At 36.6% G+C, this 27,404-nt stretch overlaps 1 protein-coding gene across 1 annotated transcript in view; it reads left to right on the top strand.

Moving 5' to 3' along the window:
- Window positions 1–20,377, top strand: part of UBE3C (ubiquitin protein ligase E3C) — a 73,968-nt gene extending 53,591 nt beyond the window's left edge. The window contains exons 19-23 of the mRNA XM_080639462.1: window positions 6,734–6,946; window positions 12,460–12,648; window positions 12,743–12,809; window positions 13,674–13,804; window positions 18,106–20,377. Coding sequence (XP_080495588.1) covers window positions 6,734–6,946; window positions 12,460–12,648; window positions 12,743–12,809; window positions 13,674–13,804; window positions 18,106–18,276 — 771 coding nt within the window. The 3' untranslated portion in view covers window positions 18,277–20,377. The remainder of the gene's footprint in view (window positions 1–6,733; window positions 6,947–12,459; window positions 12,649–12,742; window positions 12,810–13,673; window positions 13,805–18,105) is intronic.
- The last annotated feature ends 7,027 nt before the right edge of the window (window positions 20,378–27,404 follow it).

Raw genomic sequence — 27,404 nt, 5'->3', positions numbered from 1 at the left:
GAACTGTTCCTATTAAAACAGAAAGTCAGTACCCAGCTGATGAAATGGTGGTTTTCTGCAAGGGCTAACATTTCTGAACACTGTATTTTGGTAATAAAAATTCATGAAATAAAATTGCATATGTCCTAAATTCTTAGAATAAAAGTGTGAGCATGACTTTACATTTTTAACTTAAAAATTAAGTCAGGGTCATTATACTTGATATATTTCAATAGAGTCTTTGGAAATGAATTCCTACATTGTTATGGTAATGTGTTAATGAGTCAGTTGTGAGTTTGCTTTATGCTTATCATGCACCTGCAATCCATTTTGGGTATTTACACTGACTGCAGCAAATTTGTCCGGCAGGCCTTCTGTATCTGAGTCTTGCTGCCCCAGGTCTCTGGAACTTCAATGGACTTGTACTTACTGACCTTCCAATTCCCAGTAGGTGGGAAATCGGAAGTAAAACTAACTTACAAAAGACTTTATTTTTTGGGAGGTGGGGAAATGAATAAATTTGAGGATACTAGCACTGCTACAAGGGATGTTAATAGAGCTCCCTCAGAAGCCTTAATTACAAGCATCTAGCTGTGGAATTTTGGACTCCTGCTTTTTTAAAAGACAGAAAAGGTATCCATTATTTGAACAAAAAGTGCAGTATGAATTTTTGCAGTTGAATAGGGAAGATAATGTGTCAGATTTTCCATTACTATGGTGATACAAATGCATCTAGATATCTCTGCTACTGTATTGCTCTGAGAACTGAGAAACAGTAACTTAAAGCTACTAGGCAGCAGATGTATACTGCCTTGTGACACACACTTGATAGAATTAGGTTTATTTTACCATCCTGGCGTTAGAAGCAGTATCAGTTTGTTTTTCCTCACTTTACAGCACATGAAGTATATGTGTAAGAAATTACTTCATCTTATACTAAACGCTAGCTTTAAAAATGCTTCAAAAATGTAAGTACATGTTAATTTTAATGTAATATATTTTTAGCTTTATCTTTTTCATTAGGGTAGGAAAGGCTTTGTTGGCCCCAAAAGCTTTGTGAGCGAGATGAGATATTTCTAGGATATAAATAATAAGGTAGAAGGAAGTTCTAATGGTTTTGCTATTTTTCTATCATTTTTATTAATGGTTCTGTACAGCTTTGAAGATCTATTGCACTCTGTAAGTGCTAAGTATTATTTAATAGTATCTGTTTAAAATGACTGAAATTGAAAGGGTTATGGTCTTGGGGGCTGATTAGAGAAATAACTGAACTTAAGCCCAGTTGTTTACTGCCTCAGCCCAGGCAGTACTGTGTGTCTTTCTCGGGGTATGACTTTAGCATTGTTTATGTTTTAAAATACAGTTTTGGGTTGTAAAGGATTAATGGAAAGTAGGAGCAATGACCGATTAATTATTTTTTCTTGAGAGATTTTAGTTAAAATAATAAATGAGAGAATTAATTGTAGACCTGAAAATGTAAGTATAGGGACAAAAGTTGCCTTACAGTCAGGGAGGTTTAGTTGGTTCATCTGTGAATTTGTTTACACAGTTTGAACTTTATTCAACATGTTGTAATGCTCATGTAACGTCTTCTATATATAGCTAATTTGTCTGCAGTGACTAGACTGGCTTTAATTTTGTCATTTTAAAATGTGGCACAAAGTCTTCTCTTTCTGAAGAGCTGTTTCCTAAATGTAGGGGTCATACCTGAACAATACCTTGTGTGACCATGTAGTGCTTAAATAATTTTGTGATAGTTACCATGTATAGTCCCAGTAAGATACTACTTGCATTATTTTGAAAGCAAGAAAAAAAGCCCTCCTTCTCCAGAGAACTGTTAAGTTTTCTTCCTTTCTTACTATGTACTGTGTACAGTTGTCCTTCTGGCTGAGACCTTTTTTCCATAATGTATTAAAGCTACTAATTGCCAGTCTATATTCTGAAAGTTGCCTGCCTTAAAGAACCATTCCTTGTGCCCTGCATCACAGGTGTTTAATGAATGCATTCAGTATATCTAAGTAGATGAGCATATTTTTCTCTTTAGATGACTGAGTTGTGGTCTGTGTCATGGAGTAGAGGCTTTTGTAGCTAGTCCATGTTGCCATCAATTGCGGTTGAACTGTACTGTAATCACAACTAGCTAATATTATTTAAAAGAGAAACAATAGACTCCAGACTGTGTGCTTTGTGTGTGAAGTGAAAAACTATTAACTGCAGTAGGTCTTCTGTTACTTTGCTTGTTTTTAATATACTGGCGTGTTCTCCAGGCATTCAGACACAGAGGGGGAGGGAGGTGCATGAAGTTCTTTTTCCTGAATATTACTTCTGCCAAAGTGAAGTAATTTCTCTTGGCCTTTTAACCAGGAAAAACTTCTTTTAACCATTTATTTAAAAAAAAAAACCCCAACCCTAAAAAATGGAAAAAGCTAGCAAATATCTTGAGATAATTGGAAAACACTGGGGTGAAGAGTAGCCAAAGTAATTTGTTTGCAAAAGCTAGATTTGTTTGTTTGCTTTTTTTTTTTTTTTGTTTAATTGTTTCAGAAGCTTTCAAGTTGCTTTAATGGTTATCTAGAGATGTCGTAATTTTGCCTAAAAAGCATCCTGTATGTGTTTGAAATGGTGCTGGGAAATTCAGGTTGGCCCTTTCAGCAGGCTTAACCTTTTGGCTACCGGGAATGCATTACCCTACGAGCATTATAGTGCTCGTGGCTTGTGTGAATGCCCTTGATGTAGACATATCCCTCTCTCTGCTTCAGACTAGTCTCTTGCTCCAAGCTTGCATCTCCAGAACGTGTTTCCGTGGAAGTGAAATCCTAATACTCCCAGCTTTTTGAGGAGGCAGAGGTATAATAAGCTCTATTAAGGTGTTTGTTGTGTTGTGTGTCATCCTGTGCCCTCCTCTTCCCAGCCAGTGTTAGAAATAAGAAATCTAATGTCATGTTTGACCACCAGTTGCTCCTTTCATGACTTCCTATCTGCATTTTTTGCTTTATATAAATTGCAGTTTATGGGACTGCAGGATAGGAGACAGTGGAGTCAAGGGGCTCGTTAGATAGGAAAGTTGGAAACGTGAACTCTTAAGAATTCATCACATAGAATGGTATTGGGCCCATCAGTGATGACCACAGGAGTTAAAGTCTCACCAAAGGGTAAGAGTACTTGAAATTTGAGGTTAGTTTTAAAATATGTATTGGTTAAACTTGCTGACTTTGATCTCTTGAAGCAGTGTATGAACAGGAACTTCAGACTTAGTCAAACAGAAAGAAATCGCCTCCCTCCAAGACCAAGCCAGTTTCTTCCGTCATTGTTGTTACTCATTGGCTGCTGGAGGAAAAGAGAAAACTGCTTCTGTGGGGAGAGCGTGACCTTGTATTATGTTAAAGTACATACATAAGTATATTCTAATGGTGCAGCTTCATATGGCAGCTAATTAATCTGACAGTTGGTTACCTCTGTAAATTCCCTTGCCTGTCACCAGTGCTGGGCTCCTGTGTCCTTTATGTTGATGTTGTAGAAGGCTGGCTCAGAGAGTTCAGTGAGCAGAAAACTGAGTTTAAAATCAGGTACTTTAACAGCTCCCCAATATAAATCATAAGAGAAAAGAAAGAAGGAATGACTCTTCCTTTTGGTCATTAGATCAGTGGAGTAAGAAGAATACTCATTATGGTTCACTTCCTTGGGGAACTGGCTGCTCTGAGGTTTGTGAAACCAATGGCATTGCTGTTCCTACCCAGTTACAGCTGTAGCTGTGAGCTGAATCAGATTCTGACTTGAAAGAAACCTCAACTTCAAACATGCTGTGTCCGCCAACATTCACCACACCCTGCCCAAACCCAAAACTCAGCACCCCAGACAAAACATGACCCAAATAATCTGAAAATTCTGAACTTTATTCAGCATGTTGTAATATAACCATTGTGCGTAACCAATACTGTATGACCACTCCACTTGCAAACTAACCTAGTTGAATCAGCAACCCAATTTGTTTCATTACTCTGTCAGGAATGGGTGGAGTCACATCTTCTGGCAGCAACAAATAGTTTGATTAGTTTATGCTGACTGAATTACAAGGAAGTTGAATGGAAACTGAAAAATAAAGGTTTGTTTAGTCATGTTCAGTTGTACACGGTATTTCTCTGCATCTGTGTGCAGGGCTGGAGCTGTAACAGTGTCTTTTACTTCTTTGAAACAAACCCGAAGTTTATCATGATTTTATTTACCAGAGTTTTAGTGCATTTTTCATCAAACTTTATTAGGATAGCTTGGCTTTGAAACTAATTAAAGGACTACTGTTCGTCTTCTTTCCAAAAATTACTTTCGTAATATTGCAATCACTTAGCTAAGTGAAGGAGTAATTAAAGTTATTCTCAAGTTGCACAATTTAGTTTATTTAAAAATGCTTTATATAGTTTTTAGATGAAGTTATAAATGTTCACTTTGGAACTACCTGAAGATTAATAGTGATGCATTTGAAATGCATTATTTTTTTATTGATTCTTAATGTAGTAAATTACTGAAGTTATTTGGCAGCAAACAGAAGTAGCCAGTGATGTTGTTCACATTTATTTTCCTGATAGCATCACAATTTGCATTAATTGCATTGCAGCTGCACTCACTTATATTAAAAAGCTTCTACTATAATTAATCCTTTTTATTTCAAATCATTTTGGCACAATTTCTAGCAATAAACACTCATAAAAGACAGACACTTGAAAAATAACATACAAGTTTCTTCAATATACCTATTGCTGTTTTTTCCTGACAAGGAATTATTGATAGGCTTCTAGGATCAAGTGTTGCAAGTGGCTAAGACTTAAGATCAGCTTGAAAAATGCTAAGTGGATTATTTTACATAAAAAATAGACAGGTTTTGAATTTGTGTAATTAACCTGTGTTTAGAAAATACCTTGATTTATGTCTACTTTTGTATTTCAGTTGCATACATTATGGAAATTTAATTTATAATCCATTTAGCTGATGTGATCATAGTTTTTAGTGCTATCATTTATTAGTCCTTGTATATTAAATGCTCTAAAGGCTTAAACCTGCCTTGTGTAAAAAATTACACCTCTACATTTACATTTTATGAGTCATAGATGGAATTCCATTTTAAATTCGGGTAGCTTTGATATATTTAAAGAATTACAATGGCTTTATTGTTACTAATGCAGGAACAGCAAACACTGACCTTATACATTGCAAATTAATGATTTATCCCTTTAGTTTGCTTTTAAAGTCAAGTATACAAATGAGGATTTCGACTTCTACACCTTGAATAAATCATACAGCTCTAAATATAATGCACCCTTTGGCTTTGAACTCGTTATTCTGAGTTCTTTCTGCAAGGTCTAACTCACCTCACAGAAATGTTCTTTCGAAAGTTTAAGGAATTGTGTATATTTTTCTTAACGTCTTTGTTGGAATATCATTGAATGATTACAGCTACATTTTTTCATCTTTTTTCCCTTGTTTTGCCTCATTGTGCTTCCTTTTCTAAGTATGCAGCAGATTATGGGGGAATTAAGTAATGCCAAAGCACTGCTCTTCAAGAGTAAAAAGAGAACAAACAATAATGCTGTGTTGATGATGTTTTTACTGATCTGCCCAGCAGTGATATAGATACAGATAGCATAAAGATTTGGTTGTCATTGTTAGAGATGCTGATGTGGCAAACAGACTGGGCAATGGGAAAGGCTATGCAAAGGCAGCATGTTTCAGGAATGTTTTTTTAAAGGAAGTATTTTTTTAAAGGAATGTTTTTCCTTTAACATGTAGGTTCTCTCTAAATTATGTTATGCTTTCTCTTTCGAGCTCTGAAGTTTCCATCTCTCCTTTTGAGAGCTACCATAAATACTGATTGGAAAGAAACAACAAGTTCTTTTATGAAAAAATACGCAAAGTTGCTTTGCGTTGCGTGGAAATGTGGTCATATAGTAGATAACTGAGAGTAGTATTGCTGGAGTTTCATGCATTTTTGAAAATTCTTGGGGAAACTCTCAGTTTACAGTAAAAATACATTTTTCATGAGTGCTGCATATTTGGTCAGGCTCATTTTTGGTTCAGTAATCCTTTGAAGGGCAGAACAGTGCCAGGTGTAGGAAGGATTGGGTATATGCTACAGTCATAACTGGTAAGCTCTTGGCTTAGAAAATTAGAGTGGTTTGATGCCATTAAGCAGTAGAATTCACCAAAAATATGCAGTGATGGATCTGTACAACATGCAAGAGAAATAATGTATTTGGGTTAGTTTACAAGGTACTGGTTTTAAGTAGTTAATTTTACGGGGCAGACAATTTTACATGTATCATGAATGGAAAAATATTGCTTGTGGTGATGCTAATGCAGGTAGAAATGCTAAATATTTTTGGAAGACATTCTGATGCATTTGCATTGTCCTTTAGTAAACTTGGCTTTTCTTGCCAATCTGTGCAATTGATAACACTTCCTGTTTGCTCTCATACTTAGGACAAGAAGATTATTGACAGATAAGTGGTGACCTTACCTTTTAAATCACCACATAATTAATTTGCAAAGTTTGGGACTTGATATTTCACAAGAATGTCCAAATTTCAAATTTCAGATGAATGTTTTTAAATTTTTGCAATACATGGGCTAGTGCCATACCAGAAGATCCTGTTCAGCCACTGAATTAAGGAGTTACCAGAAGGTTGAGAAATAAGACAACAGCCTTCAGAATTCCTACATCTACAACAGCAAAATCTAATGTGGTTTTCACTGCTTTGTTTTTCAGGCTCTTTATGAAAATATGCTGGTGGAGCTGCCATTTGCTAGTTTTTTCCTGTCAAAATTACTGGGGACAAGTGCTGATGTTGACATTCATCATTTAGCTTCATTAGATCCAGAAATGTACAAAAATCTGCTTTTTCTCAAGAGCTATGAAGGGGATGTGGAAGAACTTGGACTGAACTTCACTGTGGTAAATAATGACCTTGGGGAAGCGCAGGTAAGAATGTTTTTAGCTCTTTCTTTTTCTTTTATTTCCTGTTATGTATGACTGATGAATCGTTACTACCCCCACTAAGCAATTTTTAAAAGTGATAGGAAATGACTGCTAAAGGTGCTGTGTTTGTGTGGCATCATAGGGATTCTGGCTCAATATTTCAAGTATTGAAAGTAGATATAAGTAGACAATAACTAACCGTGTACTTGAAAAAACAATTTTTGATGATGACTTAAAAGTCTGGTCTTTTAAATAGTTAACGATAGTGATTATTTCCTAACAATCATACATGAAAACTTCTTTTGCTTGAGATAGTTTCTTAAACAAAATCTTCCGTGGTGTTTGTCTGATTGCACTTCAGATAATTGGAAAAGGTAGGTGATATGTAAGCGATAGAAGTACTGCCCTGCTTTGGAATCAGAGTTAGAAATAGTAATGGATTAAAATAATAATGACCCAATGACTCGTTATTGTGCACTTAAAGTAATAGTTTTGTTGATCGCAGCTAATACAAATCCAGTTTAGTGTCTTAACTAAAAATGAAAAGTAGCTAATATTTTCTGGGGAAGTTTTAGTTTACATACTTCATACACCTACACTGTATGTCCTGAAAAATTAGCCACACAAGTTAGAACCTATCTCAACAAGTAGGGTAGAAGAATATAGAAAAGAGAAATCACTCAGAAATAATGTAGAGATCCAGGTTAGAGATGTTGCCAGCTCTACTTACTGCAGCAAAAACATTGTAAAAAGGTGCATTCTTGCCAAGAAGCCTAATTTGTTTTGTTAAAATTCTCTGCAGGCTATGGCTGGTATTATCAAGACTTTTGGATTTTAATTGTTCGGCATAAGTTTAAAAGGAAGATTAAATATAATTATCAGTAAGGAAATGAAATAGAAGTTAAATATTCTGATGCTGTTTTGCTGTGTTTATACTTGGAGAGAGAGCACAATACCCGTGAAATACTAACCATCTTTTAATGAGACTGCATGTTAGTGTAGTTCAACAGAACTAATTAGTTGTCATTGTCTTCTGTGTTTTGATGCAACAAGTTACTTTTTATACTTAATTTCATTGCCTTAATAAACCTCATATGGATAATACATTTTGTCTGGTATTTGACTCATGTAACTGTTGCATACTAACTGTGTCAAGGTAAGGCTAATTCACTTTGGGAAAAGAGCTTAATTTGCACTCCCTAAGTTGAATGTACATTATCTCTAGTTTTCAGCTAAACAACCACTTTAGTGTCTAATAAATTGTGCCCAATAAATGCATCATAAATCTATCATTGTAAATAGCTATCCTCATGACAGTGTCCATCCAGCAATTGTGGCACAAAAGCATTATCTGCTATGAAAGACACATTCAAAAGGAGCTCTACTGCCTCTGTCAGTAGTAGAAGGTAGAAATTCTATTATCAGCATATTGATTCCAATCCTGTAATGTGCTTTTAGATCCCATTAAACTACTGTCAAAGTGCATTCACCAGAAGTTGAAAAAGGTACTTAATAATTTGCACATTAGACCTGCTAATTAGGGGAGCTCTGCCATCAACCTTATCTTCTAGCACGAAATAGCTTTAGCTTTTGATAAAGAATTATCTAATGCAGTGGTAGCCTAGATTTCAGCAGTTGGACCTGCTGCAGAAAATGGTGGCTAGTAAAACAGCCTCCAGAGAAAGGCAGCCCATAGTTACAGGTGCCTTCAAGTAGCTGTGTATATTGATTTTAGTTTTCCTTTTATCTTGTAGATTAGATGGTGATAAAATTATTCTAAAATGCTTACAGGTGTAAAGTTATTGAACTGGAGACAATACCTCCTTTTTTCAGACCTTACCAGTGAGGAAGGTGTTTTGTGGCTGTCCAGGGGGAGAGAGGAAGATTCTAATATTTATTCTTCTTCCTTCAAAGTGGCAGATTCTGTACTACAGTGGGTCACCTCAAACATTGATTCTTGAGATCACATGGATCGGAACAGTTGAAACGATCAGAATACTCCGTAAATAAAGTTTAAAAGCACAAATCCACAGGAAAGCACTATAACATCCATGACAGCAGTTTCTGTGAAATCCATACAGTGGGGAAAGTTGGTGTTGGGACGCCTTCTTTAGCTTCTTAAACAGATGTGTATGCCATTGTTGTTAGTTAAAATATGTTGACACACTAAAGGAGAGTTCTTTGCCTTTAAATTTCACTGAGAGAAAATTTTGAAGCCTTAAAAATAATTCTGAAAATTTCTGTCTTGGCAACATCTTTACTAGGATACAGTGGATTAGATGAATGATTTTTGAGATTTCTCAGATGAAAAATACTGAAGTTGAAGCTGATCCTTCTCAGGCAGATTTATAACACGGCAAATGTGTTCTTAGGTGTTCAGGTGCAGTCTCCTACCTAGAACTCCTGCCTGAACATCTGGAAGACAGATGAGAGGGAAAGAAAGCAAAATCAGCTTATTTTCAGAATGGGGAAAAACTGTAGGGGTGATGTGAGAAAAAAGTGATCACAGTCCAAGAGAAAAGATAAAATATTTTCATCTCTTCTAAAAACAAGTTTGTAAGAGTTCTTGACTATTTTAAGAGTGCTTTTTGAAATTGCACTGGGAAATCTGATTCTATGAAGAGATATGTCTTATATCTTCACACTCAAAAAAAGAATGCCTAGATGACAGGTACTTTATTCTTTCCTAAAATGTTTCCCACTTTACCCTCTAAATATTCCTTTTCTACATTAGTTTGGGAAGCAGCTGCCACTGCCAGATCTGCGTGAGCAGGAACTGGCATTATGTTTGTCTATCAATAGAGACTTGCCATTTTCTGCCTGTAATCACATTACAAATCGATTTTGTGTGACAGATTATTACCAGTAAGCCAGAAGATAGTGCCCCTGAATTCTGCTTGACAAATACGTTATCGACTGTCTTCCTGATTTTTGTTGTGTTTATTTCATTATTATGCTAATGTTCAAAATAGTAAATACAGTAACTGAAAATTATAGTCTGAACTCTTCATTTGAACTGCAGCTATTCATAATAGTTACTCTTTTTTTACAAACTGTGATAATTTTCTTAAGAATGTAAATGTAAGTTGATTTATTTATTTATTTATTTATTACCTGCAGAAACATAAAATAGGATTTATAGCCAAGAAAACCCTAAGTGCATGCAACTGTGGTCCCAAGTGTATCTAACCGTCAGTCAGAGGCCTAATTCAGTACTTCTGTCCACAGTACTAAAAACTGCAAAGCACCTTTTCTTGCAGATTTTTAAAAACAGGACTTTTCCAGTTTTATATTTCCCCTAGAGTGAATAATCTGAATACTTATCTAAATAATATTCATGATTTCACTGCTTTTAAAATATGTGATTTCGATAATGAGCCAAGTATAAACAAACAAACAAAAAATCATTTTAACTTGGATCTACAAAATAGAAAATAAGGTTATGACACAAGTCTGCACGTCCTGGGTAGTTTTAATAGTGCTGCCAGTTCTAACCTGTGTTATCTTGCACCATCTAGTGGCGAAATGGGATGAATAAAAATAAAAATCCAAGCTGATAAATCTTTAAACATGTCAGAAATTGTTGTTTGTCTTTTTTTGAAAAGGAACTCTTACAGTCATTCCTGACGTTTAAAATTAAGTGGGAATTCTACAATAGTTCCTTTAAAACGCCATGGAAACACTGAATGAGTAAAAAGTGAACGGCATCAACATTTACTGCTACTAAGTGTTACTATTTTCTGCCTTCTCTTTTACACCCTTCTTAGCGTTTGTGGCATAATATATTTATTATTCCTGCTGCATTACTCCTTTTGTTTCAGACTGTGTTGATACTTTGACATAGTGGTGGTAGAATTAATCTCACGCTGACAGAATCTGAAAGAGACAGTTAGATTACTGGAAGACCCCAGGAAGAGGGCTTAAGTTGTAGTCAGTGCTACCTGCTTATATACATGGTGGAGTATTGAGGAATTTTTTTACTGTAGGTGGAACAAAAGCAAGAAGGTTGCAGCTGAAGGATTAAAGTGGAAAGGAAGATATATTTTAACACCTGTTGTAATTCAGGTTGTTCCAGCTTATCAAGGAAACTGATAAATACTCTGTCATATGGAGTCTTTACACCAGGATTGCCTATCTCTAAAATATGTGCTCTAGCTCATCTATGGATTTATCGAGTTAGGAATCTCTAGACAGAATCCTCTGGCCTGTGTTACCTGGGAGGTCAGATTCACAGATCATAATGTTCTTCTTTGGTCTTAAAAAGCTATGAATCAAGTAAAAATCTGAATGCTCAAAAGCACTGATATTTTTGTTATCTCGCCATTTTGCATTTTGCATAGTACTAGAACAGCTCACGTAGTTAGGTGACATGTTCAAGAGCAGCTGTTCACATTTTATTCTCTGAGCTCCAAAGATGTTATTGTTACCACAGATGGAAGTGTGCAGTTGTTTTTTTTTAAAAAAAAAAAAAAAGAATTGATGACTCCAGAGTGTAAAAAACCAAATTATTTTTGGAAGAGTTCCGAAGATGACAGTATCGCAGCTTTTCAGGTTCTTAATCCTCCTCTTAGTACTCTAGTAATCCCTTCCATTTGGGCTGCTACTCAACAGAAGTAAAGTAGTAAAGAGTAGAATACCTAAAGGTCTCTAGTGTTTTAACAGCAACCACCTTTGAGCCTGGTTTATATCTTAATGCAATTACAGTATCTTTAGTTTGTTTTTTTTCTTTTCGTTAAGAGTTCTTCCATGCTGAGGTGTCTTGGTGTACTTGAAGAACAAGTTAAGCTCAGTAGAAAAACAAGGTTCAGGTTTGATTTTTTTGTTTGTTTGGTTTTTTTACTTCTGTTGAAGGTGTTGAGCACGTGCAACCTGGATTTGCAACAGCAAGAATTGCGAATGCTTATAATTCTGTAAATTAGGCTTGTATCAGAATAATAATTGGACATTGCTTTTACTGTAATATGATCCTGCAGAATTCATGATCACCAAACAGTCAAGCCTAGTCTGTCAAGCACAGCTTTCTGAATCCAGCTGGAAAGACAGCACTCTATGTGAGCTCTGTGCTTATACAGACTACTCTCTCTTCTAGGGCACTGCTACCACCAGTGAAGCTAGGGGTAAGCTTGCCAAGGGGAAGAATTTCACCTCAGCTTCTGTTTGACTTGCAGTGGGAAATTCAGTATTACACACTGTCTCCTCTAAAAGAGCTCTGACTTTGCTGAATCCAGTTCCTGGTAATAAACCACAAGGCCATGTGGTCAACTGCACTAGCAGCTGGAGGTTTAGATCTAGAAACTGGTTGCTGTAGAATGTGGTCTTAGAAGTAAACAGAAAAACCCGTACCTTTATAACTTGTCATAATGTTACATCTTATTTTGAGGTGAATATTCTTGAGTATATTCTAGTGAACTTCAGATACATACATCACTTATTGGAATGTTTTGCAGTTTAACTTTATGGTTACAGCACACAGAATTAAAGTTTTACTAAGATGATGAAAATCATTATGTTTATAGGTGATTGAGCTGAAGCCAGGTGGAAAAGATATTCCTGTTACCAGCGCCAACCGAATTGCGTACATCCATCTGGTGGCAGACTACAGGCTAAACAAACAAATTCGACAGCATTGCCTTGCTTTCCGTCAGGGGCTGGCCAATGTTGTGAATCTTGAATGGCTTCGAATGTTTGATCAACAGGAAATACAGGTACTTCGCTTAAAATGGCAGAAAACAATTGATTTAAACAGAAATAAATGCTAATTTTTTTGTCCGTAATGTAACTAACTTCCTTCATTACTAGGTTCTGACTTCTGGTGCCCAGGTTCCTATTAGTTTGGATGACCTTAAATCTTTCACAAACTATTCAGGTAAGCATATTTTTCACTTAAATAAAAAAATGTATTATAATAACTTGGGAGTAAATAAACTTGCTTTTTATCCTAGCTTTTAAAAAATATTGCAGAGGCATTCTTGTTAACTTTGGCAAAACTCTCTAGACAGGCTTGAATCTCAGAAGATTGAAATTATAATTACAACCTAATTTTGTAAATGTTGAAAACTATAGGCATGCGGTGTATTTATTCAGACACTTAAACGCAAGTCTATAGCTGTATAATTAGAGGACATGTAATTCCTTTTCTAAATAGATGTTAGTCAATGGTTGTGTCTGGTTCCTGTGAAAGTAAGACTGCAAATGACTTTGGGATGTTTCTACAACTGCATTCAGATACGTATAATTTCTTACTCAGCCTGAAGAGAGAGCTCATATTTTTCCCTTGTGAGAAATGCAAGGTACCTTACTTAATTTTCCCCTGCATTTATCATGAATGTAATTAAAAAGTTGCTACTATATAATCAGTTCATCTCCGATTCATTAAACAACATCCTGAGTTTTGCATATTTTGCAGACTCTTGGTGAAAGTAAAAAAGCAGTAATCCAGGGTTACTAGGTAAATGCTAAACTAAATGAAATTAATTCAAAATAAACAAATAGGATTCAGTGAAGAAGACTGCAGTTAAAAAGCTGAGGGAGATAGTAGCCATAGGTAACCAATGAATGAGAAACTCAAAATGCAGTGATTAAAGAGATCTGTAGATACTGGAAGTCAGCAGTGTAAGCCTGCTGGTTATAGTATTTTCCCCAAGCTTTTCAAGATTGATGCTAGTTTTCTGGAGGATTTATTTCTTACATATAACTATTCTACCTGTAAATAATTTGAATCTCCTTATAGGTGGCTACACAGCAGACCATCCTGTAATTAAAATATTCTGGAGAGTTGTAGAAAGTTTCACTGATGAGGAGAAACGCAAACTACTCAAGTTTGTAACAAGCTGCTCTCGACCGCCTCTTCTGGGGTTTAAGGTATATGTCTTCCTGACAGGTTTCTGTAAATATGATTATGATACAAGCTTTTCATTTGAGAAGGCTGTTCCTCTGTGACTACAGAAACAGCTTCAGTGTTTGCATTTGTGTGTATAATGAGTATATTTTTAAAATAGTTAATGAAATGTTGTTCTGTTGGTTTCTGTTTTAACCGCAGAATTTGGTAAGCCTACAAAACACATTGGTTAGAACAATTAGTCTTTGTCATGGATGATCCTTGCTGCCATTTCATGTCACTGTGCAGAAGCAGATTGCTACCGGTTTCAAGGAACAGGTTGAGTTAAAAACGATGTCTTTTAAATCAGGCAAAAGAGATTTAGGGTAGAAAAGCAGCTATTAAATTTGAACCTCTTAAATTAACCATTTGAAGCAGGAAATATGGTTCCTTCTAATTGCCATTTACCCTTTGTATCTAAATATTTGGCTGCTATCTTTAGATTGCTATTTACGGTGAAGCTTAAGTATGAAGAGAACTTTTGTCTACTGCTTCTAAAACTAAAGAGAGGCCAAGGCAAGTTGAAGACCTTTTGCAGCTAAAGTCTGAGGGTATTCTACCCATGAGTTTCAGCTGGGCTGGAAAAATGCTAAGAACCAGCTATGGATTTTATTTCCTCTAAAATGTGAGAACATTGAGTGCTTTTTTGTAAGAAAATAAAAGAATAAATTATTTCATAGCAACACTTGCAGCTTCAGCACAGTGATCAGCAGCATGCTTACTATTGTATTATTGAGTAAAAATAATACAAAGTGGGCTTTTGTGGAACAAATACAGACATTGCATCATCCAGTTCCTTACAAGAATAAGATTTGCTGCTAAGCAAGATTTGAGTACATGTACCTAGTAAACGATCACATTATAAGGTACTGTGGTACAATAATTAAGAGGTGAATAGTAACTAATTTCCTATATTTATTATGTAAAATAGGTAGATGAAAAAATGAATGCAGGTATTGTGTTAAGTCCTGCGTATGATCATTTAAACCTCGCTTTGGTACAGTTGTTCTGTAACCCTCTGTGCAGTCTCACTGTCCACATAATCCCTTCTGCTGCTGTAGCAAGTGCTGTGTGGTGCTGTTAGCATGTGGATAGGCAGCATATCCTTCATCTTCAGTATCTATAATCTGTAGCTCAGCTGCATTCCTTTTACAGGCCCGGAGGAGAGGAACTGACACTTTAAGTCAGTAATTTGTCTGATTCTTCCACATGTCTGCTTCAGGGTGAAATGAATCATGCCTTAGACTCCACAAAACATACGAACTAGATCCCCTTTAACAGTAAAGAGTGTCCAGGGTGACTAGATTTGGATATAGTGACAACACAGATGGCTGTTTAATCACATGAATCCTATCCAAGGTATTCATTCATTGATTTCTGTGATTGATTATTTAAAAGCCTGCAAGCATTTCTCTTAAACTCTCCAAGTCCATGTGAATATTTCTGTGCAGTACTCTGGCAACAAACAGAATTTTATAAGACAGTGGGAAGAACAATTAGAAAACTGTGGGATGAGAACAAGATAGGATAGCGTGCATCAGTCACATAATGAAGGGAGAACTGGGAACTGTTGTGTGGAAACAAAGCAAACAGAAATCTCCATTTGTTGTCATCTTTTTTAATTACAAGGAGGAAGAAATGCAGATGTAGCTACCCAGCTTTGAGGTAGCCAGCATGACATTTGAAGAGATGGAGGAAGTGAATCAAAAGTCTAAAAATACTGAGACTGACAGAGACATGTTAGAAAGAAGCCAAATGTGGAAAGCTGAAGTTTGTGTATATACTTGGGAGATAGGCCACAACCTGACTTTAACATACTTAGCTGGGAAAAAATGGAAGTAAAATAGTCATCAAATTATAGCAATAAGTTAAAAGATTAATTCACTATACAAAGGACTTACGAGCTCAGCTGCATGCAAGAGTCTTGGCAACAGAAAGCAGTGATAAGGCATTACTGCTGCCTTGCTGGGCAGCACTGAGCGGGAGTTATGTCAGTACTTGCATGGTGCTTGCAGTAGTGTCTTGTTGATGTGGATATACCAGCAAACGAGGGATTTTCTGGGAAATGCTTGTCAGAACAGGAAGTGGGTAACTGGTATTGTCATCAGCAGTAATGTCTCAGTAGCCTGTTGACTGTGTGTTGTTCAGAGCTTTGAAGGTGAAGAGTGCAAAGCTGCAGGAATGCTGAATATTACCAGCCAAGTAACTGCCTGAATATATTTAAGTTGGTAGATATTAACACAAGCTATCTTCAAAATTTGTTTACAGTTTTAATAGGTGTACTATAATATTCTGAGAGGAACACAGTTTCTGGTTCTCCTTGAAAATCTTCTGTATGCTTTATAGCGTAGAACCGTCTCGTTTTCTTAAAGTTGGTGCATGTTAATTTAAGATAAGGAAATGTCTTGACATTGATAGCTTATAGATGGCATGTTCTAGCTTTGCATCTTTAAAAATTTCAACTTTCACTGCCAGCTTCAGACTCAGAATAACATTTACTAAAGCTAATTAAAGTTTAATAAGTTTAATAAATGTGATTGTTACGGACAAAAAAAATCATTAAAGCATGGTTGAAAATTGTTAAGTTCCAATCAGGTCACATAATAAATTGATGATACTTTTCACTTCCAAACTATTGCAGTTTCCCACTGTACAGTATTTAATTATGCAACAAATGGTGCCTTTGGCATGACATTTCAATTTAGAACTTAATTTTTCCATTTTTAAAGCTAAAGTAGGGGAATTCAATTAGCATTTTGAAAGGAACACTAAAAATACAGCATTGAACCATGAAATACTTTTAAGAACCATGAAATACTTTTAAGGCCTCCATTTGAACAATAATTTAGCTTAGAGTCACATTGACCTTTTGCCTTTGGAGCTAGGATTTTTTTTCCAGTTTCTAAAATCAGAACTGTTTTATGTCAGGCATGCATTTGATAAAATTAATACTTTCTTGCCAGCAAAAAAACCTGCTTTAGAGGTAACATAAAATACATTTTTCCTTATACTCTTTCTCTTATTATTAAAACAATTAAATTTTGCATACAAAATGTCTTCAAAGTCTGTTCCTCAGATCAATAATTTTCACATTAGAAGAATAATTGGGGTTTGATAAGTTTGTATCATTACAGACTCACTATGCACATCAATATCATCCCAGTAACAGCTGAGTGACTTTCTAATCTCTCTACAAAGAAACACGGAGTATAATTACTTTAAATAAAGTTAGATTTTTATTTGGAGAATACGAAGTACCTATTGATTCAGAGTTCTAGACCATGGTAGTACAAATACTTGCGCAATCTTACACACAGAATCATAGAATGAATAGGGTTGGAAAGGACCTTAAGGTCGTATAGTTCCAACCCCCCTGCCATGGGCAGGGATGCCTCACACTAGACCATGTCATACTGTTCATCTTGAAATTCGTAAGTTGTAGGCTTACTGGAAGATTAGTTTAGACAAATCCCCTTAGAGCAAGAAATGTCTTTAGCATTGCATCAGATAATTGATTTTAACAAAGAAAATACCATTTTATATTGTGGGGAGTAGAAGGAAATGATGGCTTGATACTCATACACTTGAAGAATGTATCTTATACATTTTTTTGTATAGTCAGGATGAAAAGTACAATTCTCAGAAGAAGCTGTGTCATTACGCAATGACAAATATTTTAAATCATTCAAACATGACAGAACATCCTTCCCTATTTACCTCTGTTACTGCTAGTGGCCCATTCCCTGTGTTCAGCATTTCTGACAGTATTTCACTGTCAGAAAACTTCAGGGTAGCAGGAACCCATGATTTTCCTGCTCCTGAAGAATCAACAGTATCCATGGGCATTTGGGAGGCTTTCTAAAAGCGAGTCTGAATTTGTGAATCCCAGTTGTTTCTCCCAAATTCAACAAAACCAACAAAAAATTCCATGCATATTGCTGTATTACTTTTCCATTTTGTGTTTCACTGTTTTTGTAGCATCATAAATTTGCAGAATAGTGCATGAACCACAACAATTTTTTTTTTTTTTTTCCTGGGAACCAAATAAATTGCTTTGTCTTCTGCAAATTAATGGATTGTGGTGGAGACAAGGTGGAAGGAGGCACTGCACAATTCAAGAGTGCTTTTGGAGCCACCAGGAATGAGGGAAAATGCCATTTGAGTATGTCATTGTGACAGGTTTTAATGTAATGATTTATTTCCCAGCAATCTGTGCCAGCTGTTAGGGGGTGGGCTTTAGCTTGTATGTGTGTTTTGATATGTTTTATTCTGTTGCATTTTTCAGGAGTTGTACCCTGCATTTTGCATTCACAATGGAGGATCTGATTTAGACAGGCTACCTACTGCCAGTACCTGCATGAACTTGCTGAAGCTTCCTGAGTTTTATGATGAAAATCTGATGCGAAGCAAACTCCTTTATGCCATTGAATGTGCTGCTGGATTTGAATTAAGCTGAGTCGAACTGATGCTCGTTTGGATGATCTGCAGAGGAACTAACCAGTGCCTACTATATAAGCAGCACCCATACCCCAGCAGTTTTAAGGGAATTCTGTCTAGATTTCTGCAGCTCTTGTGTCTTATCAAATGCCCTCAAATAAGTTTCATTTTTAAACACAATTTCTTAGTTAGCTTTCATTAATTAATATTACATTGACACTGCTTTATGATTCAAAACAGTGAATGCTGTGTGCAGTGTGGCTGTTTTCTGTGTTACGCGACGAAAGAGCACATTTAAAGAACCGTGACATCTCGGTGAAATTAACCAAAGATGAAGCTTTGGCTTTGTGCTGTTCAAACAGATAATTTCACAAACTGGCAATAAAGTTGTGTACCATGCAGCGCATTGGGATGAGACATCCATAATTAATCTTCTAGAAGGAAGTGAAGCAGATGTTTGCAGATATCCCAGAACTGAGAGGATGGAAATGCTCATTACCGATAACCTAACATCGTACATTGTAGAACTGTTTACAAATCATAGTTGTTGCAGAACTGATGTTTTATACTACCTGTTGTGGTTTAAGTCCAGCCAGTAACTCAGCATCACGCAGCTGTTTGCTCACACCCCCTGCTTCCTTTTTCCCCGCTCTGGGTGGGATGGGGAGGAGAATTGAAAGAATGTAAAACCCCACAGGTCGAACAGTCCAATAACTAAAGATTAATATGAAACTACTACTGCTACTACTAATAATAATGATAAGGCGAATAACAAGGGGAGAGAATATAAAACTAAAAGGGGAAAGGAAAATAACAATAAACACAAGTGGTGCACAGTACAATTGCTCACCACCTGCTGACCAGTATCCAGCCTGACCTGAGCAACGATCTGGGCCTTCGGGTGACTCCCTCCCTGTTTACATACTGGGCATGATGTGGTGTGGTGTGGAATACCCCTTTGGCTAGTTTGGGTCAGGTGTCCTGTCTCTGCTTCCTCCCAGCTCCTCACTTGGCAGAGCGTGAGACTGAGAAGTCCTTCATCAGGGTAAGTGCTACTGAGCAACAACTAAAACACTGGTGTGTGATCAGCATTGTTCTTAGGCTAAAGTCAAAACACAGCACTGCACCAGCTACTAGGAAGGAGAAAATAACTGTTACAGCTGAACCCAGGACACAACCTTCCCTCAGGATGGTAGGCACTTAGATAAAATGGTTGTAATACTCCATTTGTGCTTTCTGAAATACTTGGAGAAATCTGATTTGCATTATTTTAAGTTCAACCTTTGGCTGCATCATTATCACTTGAACACTGTTGTGAGTGGATGTGACTATCCATATTTTCTTTGTCCTGTTTCTGTCTTTTGTGCCTGTGCAGATTTTTTGTTTTCTTTTTAAATGTATGAGACTGCTGTTGCATACACAGTACATACAGAAGTCATCACTCTGGAAAAATACACGTGTAAAAACTATTAAAATTATTTGAACCAAAGTTATCAGGCTTTATCTTTTATATTTGAAGCCTGTGGTATTCACATTCCTTTTCCCTGTAATTTCTTTTCATCTTGAAACGCTGTATCTGTGCTGTGGACATTAGGCAAACTCATTATTTTTTTGGTGATGAAACAGCTTTTCTATCCATCTGCCTGCAGTTTTTCTGCTAAGAAAAGTAGGTGGTAATATGCTGCTTAATACCATTTGGTATCTGGGAAAAAAAATGCTTTCACATGGAAGGAACTGATCCTCTGGTAGTAGTCGGCACATTGTTGGGTGTTCGTAGGCAAACTGCAGTCCATTTACAGAAAGGAATTATAGTTCAGACTGTAAGATCCGTAAGTGCATCCCTGTGAACTTTAGTTTTTTAAATCATCAAAAATTACAGTCAAATTTGTATTCATCTCTTATGCAAAAAAATATTTTGCTGTTACAGGAAACTCTGTTGGATTTCATATTTAATAATCAGTAACCAGCAATATCCTTTTAAATGTAGGAAAACTGAGTGATTTTAAGATGTTTACTAGTAACCATATAAAAATGTATAATTTCTTAATTTGGGTAATAAATGATGTGTTAAAATACTATTTGTAGTCTTGATGTACAGAAATAAAACAATTGGTTTTCTTTTTGGTTTTGCTTTAGGCTTTTTATTTATGTTAAATGTTACATACCCAAGTTACCCTTTATCCCAAAATTCTTTTCTTGTATATTTTTCTACATAAACTATGGAACATGTAAAGAAGTTGAAAAAGAGATCAGTAATAGTGGAACTGCCTCCTCGTAGTTGTAAAACCTGAACACTTCTTTAGATAGCATTATTTATTTTAGAACCTAATGTGTTAAATATTTTGAAATTATTTTTCAGTTCCATTATTTTGCTATATTGGGTAGTGGTGTATCTGTATTTTGTAAAATTGAAACGAAATTTTCTATTAAATAGTTGTATTTTGAAGATTGTGTTGGAGTCATGCCAAGTGATCATGACTTGTAATGTATGCTTCCTGCTTCTGTGAAAGGAGACAGTGTGCACTATTCCTGTCTGGTACCACAAGTGCAAGCTCAACAGAGAGGATAGGCTGGGAGGAAGGCTGAGTTGCAGAGAGATGCAGTCACGTAATTGCGAGAACTTGCAATTACTACTGAAAAAAATCAGTAGAGAATTTGAGTTTGCTGGAAATACTCTTCTTGACTTTTTGTTTCTTCAGTAACAACTCAGTGACACTGGTTTGCATATTCTGTACATTAAGTATGAAATCCTGACATGCTCAAGTCCATGGGATTGTAGCCTAGATTTCATTCTGCAAGTAGGAAGCTGAAAATGAGAGCTACAACAGCTTACACCACTGTGAGTACCCAGGCTGCAATAAGAAGAGGGTAGGGCTTTATGCTGGCAACAGGTGTTTTCAGTTGTGTCAGCTCTTTTCCTGTAGTCAGGATAAAGCATGAGTCCCTGCTTTTCAGTGACCTATTGCTAGATATTTTCAGGAATGAGAGGTAGAGGTGTAAGAAATAATACAGCTATAGTTATGGCCTGAGGAGCTAGATAGTCTAAATGATCTCTTGCAGCAAGAATTATTTATATATGAAAATGGATTTTCTCTTTTTTAAAAGAAGAGCAAACTCTCCCCCAGTTGTGATGCTCCCAGAGTTCAGGCAGGCAGAAGCAGGAAGCACTTTGCATGCAAGTAACCTGAAATACTATTGTAGATTTTGGTCATCAGAATTATAGGAGTAACAATAATGGGTTGTTTTCAGCACAAGATAACCCCTTCTGAAAGTCAGTCTTTGTACTTCAGTGTTTTGTCCTAGTTCAGTACTTACCTTTTGAAAAATGACAGCATTTTCTGGTTTTGTTTTCAAATAATTCTTGGTTTATAATTCTGTATCCTGTTCTAAAAACATTTTTGTCAACAGTTAACTGTTATAATGGAAGAGGTCACAAATTCTTCATCTCTCAAAATTGAAAAGGCATAAAAGCAGAATAAAACCAAATAAAATTAGCACTTGGTCTGTTTATATTGGTGGGACTTTTTCTAGATGTGGGTTCAGTCCTACTAGCTGGGTTACAAAAACCAAACAAACAGCACAAAACCCCAACAAAAAACCACAACAAACGAAAACAGAAATGTTTGGCCTTGTTTTTACTCTCAGTTGTCTTCCATCATGGTGCTGAAAGCCGGACTTGTATAAACTTCACAAAACTCACTCGTGGTTTCTGGGCAGAATTCATGTCTACAGCAGAGGAAAGATTTGGCTCCAGTTTCATGCATAAACACTGAGCTGGCAGAAGCTGGATTTGAACAGCAAGGATGTATCTTCAGTTACTTTTGTGCGGGGTGCTCCATAACTAAAACCCAATGAGCTTCCTGATGCTATTAGTAGCAGCGTGGACTCTCTTTTTGGCATCGCTTGAGAAATCTAGCACAAACATCCTAATCTGATCTACCAAGGGGTTTGGAATTCAAAGAGAACGCTTCAAGGAGTGAGTTCATGCTAAATTTCAGTTTAACCCAAAACCTGTTTGTTAAATGCCAGTAAGACAGCACATACGCTTTTCACCGCTGAAAATAATACAGCACAGAAACAAGGAAAAAATGAGAGTTGTTTTTCTTAGAATGTTTTGTTGGACCTGTAATTTTTTTGTATTTATAATTATATGCAAAATCTTTAAAACATTTGCTCATATACACGAATCTGTGTTAATAATGGTTTGTGATGTAAATGCTTGTTACTATTTTTTTTCATGATGCTTTGCCTGTCAGTGAAGGAGAGAAAAAACGAACATGGTCGGTAAAACTGATCAGGATATCTATATTTTTATTGAATTCTGCTTTTGTGAATAAAATAATTTGAGTTTTCTTGAAACTTTGCAGAAACCCTCTTTTATTTCTTTGCAGTAAATGTGGTGTTCTCATGGTAAAGATTGATAGTACGGAATAGGTTCTAAAAGGGGAGCTAGTACTAACTGTTCATTGGTCTTGAAGTTACTACTGCTGGAACAGGCTGCCCAGGGAAGTGGTTGAGTCACTGTCCCTGGAAGCATTTAGAAAACGTGTACATGTGGCACTTAGGGACATGGTTTAGTGGTGGTCTTGGCACTGCTTGGTTAATGGTGGGACTCAATCTTACAGGTCTTTACCAACCTGAATGATTCTGTGGTTCTATGATTTTACTGCTCCAGGATGATTTTCAGCTTCAGGTTTTGAGATGTGAAGTTCCCATTCTGTCAAACTGCAACCAAAAGGTTTAGCTTTGTTTCAGTGTGTCTTTCAAACATATAACTAATATCACTGATATGCTTTGAAAAAACTTAATTTTTGCAAAGAACAAAACTTACTCCTTGCATAAAAATACAAGAAACTCCTTTAATTCATAATGAAGAACGCTACTTTGTTAGCAAATACATAAAAAAACCCCTCACCTCTTTCAGCTTCTGGAATTTTAGCACATATATGTGCTCCTCTGAAGGTGTAATTTAATTTTTGTTGCCTTTGATGATTACAATCATCTGCATCCCTCTGCATTTCTATTATTTTCATTGCTGAATACACAGTTCCACAATAGCATTTATAAAGTTAGTAATGCACATGCTTATTCTGGAATACTTAAAAATAGCACCACATACCCTTCAGCTCGCCTGCCACTAAAAATGTGGCAAACTGAAAATTACAGAAAACTCCTCTTGTAGGGCACTTCGTAATTCATAGGATGAATAGAACACAAATGCTCAGACATCATCTTGCCTGGTTTTCAGTATGCATCTGGTAGGCTGGAAATCTCATAAAATTTCTGATGTGTGTTAAGAGACAACACAAGGCAGGAAGTGATTATAAAGTTGTACTAGTTGAATCCAGTTCAAAGAACACAGGAGTGTCTGGAGATCACCTAGTCCAACCCTTCTGCTCAAAGCAGGGTCACCTACAGCAGATTGCTCAGGACTTTGCCCCATGGAGTTTTGAATGTCTCTGTGGATGAAAACTCCACAACTTCTCTAGACAACTTGTTCTACTTTTCAATTACCTTTACATTTTACCTAGAACATTTTTAATCAGGTTTAAACACAATTTCTTGTATTCCAGTTTGTGCCCATTACCTCTCATCCTGTCACAAGGCAGCACTAAGGGGAATCTGAGCCTTCTTCAGGCTGAACAACCCCAGATCTCTCAGCCTCTCATGTGACACGTGGTCCAAAATCTGAATTGTCTTTCTTTCCAATTTGCTTATTAGTGAACACAGCAGCATCTTCAAAATACCTTTTGTGGACTTTGATGTGACTATGTGACTAGGGACTGAGTAGATTACACTAACTCTCCTCCTGCCTGCAGATGTCTGTAGTTGTTAATAAATGGCCCTTTAAAAGGTATCGTTGGATTTAAGGTCTTGTGACTTTGCTTTTTCACATTCCAGTATTGCTTTGTCTTTTCAATGATTTTGCAAATCTGTTATCAGCTGCAAAATAACTGAGTCAGCAAAAAATGAATTCTCAGTTATTTTCACAACTTGTTATAGATACGATGCTAAACATTGGTGCAAAAATCATACGGCTAATGCTAAATGTTAAATCACCTACATGTGTATTCAATTTTTCCACCACCAGCCGTATCGAATATCTAGATATCGAATATCTAGAAGTGCAATTTCTTGGACAAACTCCTATAATCTGGCTGTCTTCTACAAAAATTAGGTAGCTCAGTGCTAGGTGCAATCTAGCAAAGCACCTTCAGACAGGCAAATAGGAGAAACATGGAAATTCTGACTGGCACCAATGGGACTGCTTGTACATAAAGGTATGGAAAGGTGTCCTGCAGGCTTGATTTCATGCCTGTGTCACATCAAGGGATGAATTTTTCTTGTGTGACAGTTAAATCATTGCTACATTGCATTGCCAGAATAGTTGCTTTCCAGTCTGGGACTAAGTTTACCTGTCCAGAGCTCTGTAGAAAACGTACATTGCATTAATATATTAGTAAGAACAGCTTGCTTAAATGTCCTACTATATTTAAGATCATTGTTTTCTACATTCCCAGAGCAGATGTTAGTTCATTCTGTGTAACATTCGACTGAAAAGTAGTTTTGCATAATTTCTATTTTATTCTCTGTTTATAGTTACACATAGCTCTTGACTGCTGAAGGAGGAAACAGGCATTCACCAGATGGTGTTATTTCAGATCATCTTGCTACTTCTGCTTACCCAAATGTTATACCTACGAAAAGCATCTCTCATCAGTTGCTGTGTGGTTTTGCTGTATATTGTCAAATATACTTTCCAAAGAAAGTGGTTCTTTCTAGCCCTTTTATCTTTAATTAATTTTTTTTATTAATAATAATTCATCATCTTTACCATGAGGGTGGTGAGACACTGGAACAGGTTACCCAGAGAAGTTGAGGCTGCCTTGTCCTTGGCAGTGTTCAAGGCCAGGCTGAACGGGGCTTTGGGCAACCTGGTCTAGTGGAAGATGCCCCTGCAGGGGACAGGGGGGTTGGAACTAGGTGATATTTAAGGTCCCTTCCAACACAAACCATTCTGTGATTTTATGCTTACAGCTCTGCTTACTGCTTTTCTTTTTCCTCTCTGCACTTTAAGGCAAATAGCAGCAGAGCTCAGAGTTCTGCAGAGATATTTTAGGTCTAATTATCTATTAGCTCTATTTAGCTATTCATGAAAAATAACATAGAATTAACTAATATTTGGCACTGGCATGGGTAAGAAAGCATATCCCTGATCAAGTGAATGGACAGAAATGCTGATTGAGCTGTCCTTGCAAGGAATAAGCATCTGCCATAAGCTGTGACATCTTCTGACTGCCCACAACAGTTCTTAGGTTGTTGGCTGCACACCCCAAATAATCAGTAGGATACATCTGATGCTTCAGGAGGAATTGGCAAAAACACCACCTATGCAGAAGTGTTTTAACCACTTTCGAAAACATCCCCTTGGCTCAAGCATTTGGTTACAATGGGGAGTCCAGATAAACTTGCAGCCTTCTGATTACTGATGGAGCACCTTACCAGTGAGAATCGAGGTTATACTCAGATGAAAATCTATGGAGAATGCTAATGAAAATTGGTTATTTTGTGCTCCTAATGCATCTACTTAAAGTTTTAAACATTAGGTGTATTGCCCATATTTCAAGTCTAATTGTTTCTGATAAGCTATCAGCAAAAAGTTAATGCTTATATTTAATTAAGTGGCACTTTCCAGAATTACTTTGCCAGTAGTACTATAATTAAATGATGTGAGAACAGTCTTTGATACATATGCTCATATTCTTTGCTAATACCAAAAGTAGAATCTGTAAATCTGTAAATAGAAAAAACTGGATGCATTAAGCAGTGGGCCAGAGCAGCAGGCCGGGAAGGCTGCAGCCATTACCACATCAGAGGGAACAATATTAATATCTCTCTAATGCAGCATTTTTAAGTATTTCTTGTGTTCTGATGGGCTTTTCATAATTGACCTCTGTAAGTCATAAAAAATTACTAAGAAAAAAAAAGGATCTGGGAACTATGTGAATTGCTAATACCTCCTGGAATGCTGCCACATGATTTCCATCATTAGGTTATAGCTACCAGTTAGGCCTGAATTCATCTCACTTAACTTCAGCCATCTGTAAGGTGGCTGTCGAGGCACTTCCGATGAAAGAGAGGCAACCCAGAGACAGAGCTCCAGAGGGGGGATCTTTCTTTACTAAAATACATCTCCAAAGCAGAAGCTGTGCCCTGCAGGTGCCTCCTCCTTCTCTCTCTGCTCATAGTTTGAGGCCTTACACTAGATGCTTAACTTTTAGACAGCTGAAGTGAACCAGACCTTTCCGTCATGTTTCCGGGTGAGGACTGAAAATTCTTGAGCAATTAAGATCCTCTGATAACAGGGTTTATTCTGACCTGTGACTGGGCACTTGGATGCCAGCCCAGGTCTGTCTGGATCTTTGATACCAGCTTCAACAGACCCATGAGACTTTACCAGCTTTTGTTGTTGGAATGTTGATCCCCTGCCAGCAATGTCACACTTAATGCTCACTGACACAGTATTCCAGACTTCAGCTGCAAGCAGCTAGCCATAAAAACACAGAATGCTTTTACTTCATAATTTGCAAATACCTTTGAAGGCTTTCTGAATCCTAAAGCTTTTCTTTTTTATTAGTCCTGTAAGTAGATCTAATTAAATATTTGATCTTCCTATGTTACCTCTTCCTATGAGTCTTGCCTAAAATCTTTCCCACAACATTACCTCTGGTGAGGAGGAAGGTGGTTTTGGCTCTTCACCTTATGCAGTCCTTTGTTTATCTGTGTTGATTTTTTACACAGAGACTGCAAAGTCCTGTTGCCTGGAAAACGCTGACACGAGCAGTTCTCATTTAAGGACTTGCAAACCTTTGTAAGACATCTAAATATGATTAATGCTAAAGTTTAAAAATTATCCTGATTGATATTCATTGAAATGAGCATGACTGAACACAAATAACAAACCAAACTACAGGTCAGGAGAATTCTAATTAATTCTTGGGGAACTAGTTTGTCCTGTCCTCTGGTACTTGAACTATGTAACTTGAAGGATAGAAAAGGGGGTAAAAGGATGGTTCAGCAGTACCTGGCTATGGTTATGAACATTTTTTTATCAGAGTGCTACAATTTAAAAGCAAAGGAATTATA

This window comes from Psittacula echo (assembly GCF_963264785.1).
Source record: "Psittacula echo genome assembly, chromosome: 2".
Lineage (NCBI taxonomy): Eukaryota > Metazoa > Chordata > Aves > Psittaciformes > Psittacidae > Psittacula > Psittacula echo.
The sequence above is the reverse complement of the archived record's forward strand: the minus strand, read 5'-3'. Positions and strand labels throughout refer to the sequence as shown.